General features: G+C 37.5%; 1 protein-coding gene across 10 annotated transcripts in view; it reads right to left on the bottom strand.

The window, feature by feature from the left end:
• Positions 1-3,717: 3,717 nt before the first annotated feature.
• The window catches only part of RNF19A (ring finger protein 19A, RBR E3 ubiquitin protein ligase), a 1,069,816-nt gene continuing 1,067,504 nt past the window's right edge, over positions 3,718-6,029 (bottom strand). For 9 of the 10 annotated variants that reach the window (XR_014842872.1, XM_085020949.1, XM_013996573.3 and 6 more), the window contains one exon: positions 3,718-5,910. Coding sequence is in view for 9 of the 10 variants with exons in the window: in XM_085020949.1 (XP_084877075.1) it covers positions 5,220-5,910 (691 nt within the window). In the remaining variant the exon portion in view is untranslated. The remainder of the gene's footprint in view (positions 5,911-6,029) is intronic. The other variant, NM_001038006.1, reaches the window with a different exon arrangement.

Here is a 6,029-nt window from a genome sequence, read left to right as displayed (position 1 = left end):
ATCAATGTCATCTAAGAAGACATCTTTGCAGTCTGCCCTGTATAAAACAGCACTCACTACCCAACAGTCACTTTTCCCCGACTCCACAATTTTTTTTATAGCATCTGTCATCTGACATTATTTTAAGCCATGTGTATATGTTTATTACTTGTGTCACACTTCTATAAGCTCTCTGACTCCAGGGAATCTGTTTCTTTGGTACAACGCTGTACCTCCAGATTTACTGTTTCTTTGTTGAATGAATAAATTGGCAGAAAACCACAAAAATTCTGACTGGCACAGGAAACGCAGTGACTAAATTCAAACTAAATGTATAAACTGCAAATTTCCCTTCACTACTCATCTATTAAATGATGGCTATCAAAATACTCTTAACTCTCCCCTGTTTAAGGCATTCAAAAGGAACCAGTACGTAAATACTGGCTCTTAGCAATGGTATCTCATATTTAAAGGAAATAAATGAAACAACAAATCCATTAAAACAACCATGTAAAATATAGCTTTGAGAATCTTGACTCTAAAATTGGCAAAATGCTGTAAGGAGCAGGAGGTTGGCTATTTTGCTGATACTATATATATGAATTAATAGCAGTGATGGTTTTCAGTATACTTTATCCTTTGGTGATCAAAGCTTTATTGAAACATAGTTTACATACAATATTATGTTCCTTTCAGGTTACTACATAGTGATTTGACATTTATACATTACAAAATGATCACTGATAAATCTAGGAACCATCTGTCTCCAAAGTTATTACAATAATATAGACCATATTCTTTATCATGTATATTACATCCCTGGGGCTTATTTATTTTAGAACTCAAAGTTTTATATTTTAATCCTTATCATCCATTTTGCTAAAAACACTCCCTCTTCCCTCCAATCTGGCAATCACCTATTTGTTCTCTGTACCTGTGAGTCTGTTTTCATTTTTGTTTTTTTACATTTCACATATAAGTGAGATATGTTTCTTTCCCTTCTTGACTTACTTAGCATCAATCCTCTACATCCATGTTATTGCAAATTGTACAATTTCATTCTTTTTATGGCTGAGTAATATTCCATCTCCCTCTCTCTCACATACACACATACACATACACACATTTCCTCTATCCGTTCACCTACCAGTGGGCACATAGACTATATCCGTATCTTGGCTATTGTAAATAATACTGCTATGAGCATAGGGGTGCATATGTCTTCTCATATTACTATTTTTGTTTTCTTCAGAAAAATACCCAGAAGTGGAGTTGCTGGCTCATACGATAATTCCATTTTCAAATTTATTTATTTATTTTTTTGGCCATGCCCACAGCATGCAGAAGTTCCCAGGCCAGGGACTGAACCTGTGCCAGAACAGCAACCAGAGCCACAGCAGTGACAATGCTGGATCCTTAACCTGCTGTGCCACCAGGAAACTCTTATTTCCATTTTTTTGAGGGGCCTCTATAGTTTTTTCCGTAGTGGTTATACCAATTTACATTCCCACCAACAGCGCAGGATTCCCTTTCCTCCACATCCTTGTCAATACTTACTATTTGTTATCTTTTTGATAATAGCTGTTCTGATAGGTATGGAATAATATGTCTTTGTGGTCTTGATTTGCATTTCCCTAATGATTAGTGATGTTGAACATCTTTTCACATGCCTGTTGGCCATCTGCTTGTCTTTTCTGGAAAAATGTCCATTCAGGTTATCTGGCAATTTTTAAATTAAAAAAAAAATTCTTCTTTATGAGTTCTTTATATATTTTAGATATTGACTGCTTATCAGACGTATTATCACTTGGAAATAGCTTCTTCCACTGAGTAGGCTGCCTTTTCATTTGATTGATGGTTTTCTTCACTGTGCAAAAGCAAGTGAGCCTGGCTCAGGCGCCTTTCAAGTTTCTGTCTCTGTACTGAGATTTCCCATGTGTCCTTTAAGAGCAGAGTCTCTGTGTGCTAGACTCCTCCAGCTCTCAAAGCCAGCCCTGCTTTTTAGAACCAGCCTGTTCTCCAAGCCAGATATCCTGGGGGCTTATCTTTCTAGTGCAACCCCTGGGGTAGAAGCCCGATATGGGGCTCAGACCCCCCACTCCTTGGGGAGGATCTGTGCGCTGATGATATTTCTGTTAGTTAGTCCTGACTCCCAGGCACATCTCCACCCCTCCTACACGACGACTTGTGGTGGCTCCTTCTTTCTGTCTTTAGTTGTAGAAAATCTTTTCTGCTAGACTTCAAGTCATTCTCACAGATAACTGCTCTGTAAATAGTTGTAATTTTGGTGTGCCCGTGGGAAGAGGTAAGTTCCGGGTCTTCCTTCTCCACCATCATAGAGAAGCTCTCCAATTAAATAGATAATATGCTATGGCAAGTCTTACATATTTACAAATCAACCCAATATATGGTGAAAATAAGAAAAATGAATTGTGTGAATTTAATATAAAATTAAGCTAATTCAGTACTCTGGAGCTGGAACTTTGTACATTTAACAGAATCCAGGAATTCCTGTCATGGCTCAGTGGAAATGAATCTGACTAGTATCCATGAAGACACCAGTTTGATCCCTGGCCTCGCTGGGTTAAGGATCCAGAGTTGCCATGAGCTGGGGTGTAGGTTGCAGACATGGCTTGGATCTGGCATTGCTGTGGCTGTGGCTATGGCTGGTGGCTACAGCTCCAAATCAACCCCTCACCAGGGAACAAACCTCCATATGTCTCGGGTGCAGCCCTAAAAAAAATAAATAAAGAGAATGCAGGAAGCTGGAAGCCCACACAATGAAGTAGGGTAAATAATCAGTCTTTGCATTCTTCTCACTACTCTGCAATTTCCCCCAGGGGTCTTAAAGAAGGCAGAGTATAAAGGTTCTTTTAAAAGAGATTTTAATGAGTGAAAGCCTGTCTTGAACCCTGGAGTATTCTCTTATGCTCTGCTAGCCTTGGGTTCATCTCCAGAGGACTCTGGTTTGGGCTTTAATCAATCCAAGTTTGAAGGAATTTCTGAAGTCAGCTCAACAGTTTAGACCATTTTTAAAGTGAAACGGGTTGGGGGTACAACCAAAAGAGAGATGAGGTGAACCGAATGCACTGGCCTCCTAACATGGCAGCGCTTGCGCCGTATTCCTCCTAAGGCCACTGAGCTTTCCGTTTAGTCATCAGCCTTTTACAGAAATGGCAAGAAGGCAGTCAATATATTCATACACATTTTTCCATGAAGTATTAAGTATGTAACCAGAAAACAGAAAAACCATCTATGCACTTTATAGAGGCAATGAGAAATTGAAAAGTGTTTCATTGCCATTATTAGCTGAATTTAAATAGCTCTAGTTCCACAATCTAATGTTGCCAGAGTAGGATCTCTTAAAACAAATTTTAACATCTTTTTACTTTTCTGTTAAGACGAGGATTTATCAAACTGATCTCTTCACAATTTAATGATAGATCTATTTACTTTCCAACCAATTTTCTTTTAAAAATGAAATTATGTTGAATAAAGCAGCTTCTTTCTGGAGGAAAGGCAGGTGTTAGACATGAAGAGAGGATGGTTTCTAACATTGTTTGTTGACACATGCAGCAGATGCTTCCCTCTGGGCCAAGATCAGAATGCAGAATCATTTCAGTGGCTTGAAATGTTTATGAATTTGCCACAAGGCAAACTGATACTCCTGCTCTTATTAAAAAAAAAAAAAAAAGAAAACCAAAAAACCACTTCTGTGCACAAACCATAAGGCAGTGATACATTAGTATTTACATTTATTTCATGTATGCAGTTTACACACTCACTATTGAACAAAACTGGAATGCAAACAAATATACAAATACCATAATAAGCATTATCAAATAAAATAACTGGCACTAGTGTTATAAGCATATTAATGGGCCTGGTGAGAAAAAGTGATGAAAGAAGACTGCAGCCCATGGCATTTTTCTTTTTACCAAAAGAAAACGCTCAGTAGCACCATAATGGTAATACTTAAAAGAAACATTGAAGATGGGACACTTTAACTGCTATCACGGAGGTTAGCCTGTTTTATTTAAGTGAATTATATAGGAAGTTAACGGCACAGGCAGTATTTTGGCCAACTTCTGTTTATGTCAGCTGAACATCTTCCATAAACAAAAGCAAAGGAAAATAAAGCCAGCCACATGTGGACCCCTACTTAGTACTCGGTACAAACTCTGCACCTTGCTTTGATTTCATGACTGGAGAAGATACATGTGTGTTAAAAACTGAGGTTACTAAAGCCTGAGTGTGTCTTTGGTAGGCTAATACTTTTTCAGCATTATCGTTGTTAATCGTATTTATGTTTAGCTATCCTGTGTTTTTCTACATAATCCAAGGTGGCTAAAGAGGACATTATGGAAAACAATACAGCAAAATCCTCAAATGAGTAGGCCCTTAAAATCCAGTCTATTCCAAAGGCACCAAGATTCAGTGGGATGCAAACTTCCCCTTAGTCAAAGGTGACTTTTTTGGTAATACTTACAAACTACTGGAATTTTATTTTGCAGTTTTATATATCTTATTTGGTGCTGTCAGTATACTTAATTACCTACTTTTACACTTTTCTTCTAATATGGCAACAACAACATACAAGATACATTAAGAGTACCAGGTATTTCTATTGCAAAGGTGTGCAAAAACTGCCACAATTTTGCTCAAAGTGTCTAAGTATCCAAATGGTAGCAATTGGGCTGCATTAAGCTGTATATATCCACACTGCATATGATGAAAAAAATGAAATTTATGCCCAGTTATGAACAGAAATGTTACAAAGAGTATTATATACTGAGAGTAACCTGCAAGGTTCTTTAAACAGTATCTCTTAGTGGTTTCAATAAAATGTCACTAACCACTTAACCCTAAGCCTAAAGTCCTCTTCATAAGAATGCTGTGGAACTGCATTAGTATTTTATATTGATTATAAATTAAGCCAAATTTCTATCTAAATACACAAGTATGTGCTTCAAGCAATGTTTTGTGGCAAACACACAAAACATAATTTTCTTAGGAATTATTGTCCTTACAATAATGCACTTTTAAAGCCTTCATTTCATAGTTTGGTAATTAATATCCACACGAAACACAATGCTTTGCTGAACATAGAAAATGTATCTGCCTTATGACTACATAACCCGGCATTTGCTGGTAACTTGAAACTTAAAATAGTCAGGAGTAGTTCAACCAGCTCCAAACAAGGTTTTTCAAGTGGTAATTATTTTGCAGCATTTATAGGTCTATATATCAGTCTGAATTGCAACTTTTAATTCCATTGTCTGATGTGAGTGGTTGTTATTTGTTTCTTTTAGTGCATTACCAAAATATAAATCAACATTGGGCCTTATTCCATTGTTACTGTGTTCTTCAGCAATATGATTCAACTGTGGATCTTCTGAACACGAAGCAGTTTTAGTAAGCACAGAAATGCTACACTGATGTGGGGAATTTTCCAGACGGTCATTTTCTACCTCAGGAAGAATGTTAACAGTAGCAAAGCGGGCATGATAATCAGTTGAACCATGGCTACAAGAAGTTTTCATGCTTTCTAGGTCAGAACAACTAAATTCAGAAAAATGACTAGAGTGGGAATCTGCTACAGATGGCATACTGTCACTGAGGGATGGAGCCTCAAATTCACTCGAGTTCGTGCTTTGTTGTTCTAACAGTTGTGCATCCATGTCCTCTCTGGTCTCATTTATCTTCATGTTACTCTTTTTCCTCAATTTACCACTTTTTGATTTCTTTCCTGCTGTTGCTTCTTTGGACCACTTGGTGGCACTGGATTTACCTTCAGGCAAACCACCAGACAAACCCCCAGGATGACTTCGGGCAGCACTGCCATCGTCTACACTGCTGCTTCCACTGTTGTGCCTGAATTTGGATGGCTTTGATTCAATATCTACTTGAACCTCCATACTGTTGCCTTCTCTGGAACATAAGAGTAACAAATGTAAATTTTTGATTTCCTCTCTTTTTTTTTTAAACGAAAATGACAGCAAAAGGGGAGAGGTTTCTGTGTGAAAAATTCTAAGATGACATAAAAGCTA

This window comes from Sus scrofa, chromosome 4, assembly GCF_054392235.1.
Source record: "Sus scrofa isolate SSC_HxYL_T2T_F1_AM1 chromosome 4, Sscrofa_HxYL_maternal_Yorkshire_Landrace_v2.0, whole genome shotgun sequence".
In the NCBI taxonomy this organism is placed as follows: domain Eukaryota; kingdom Metazoa; phylum Chordata; class Mammalia; order Artiodactyla; family Suidae; genus Sus; species Sus scrofa.
This window is presented reverse-complemented; position numbering and strand designations above follow the sequence as displayed.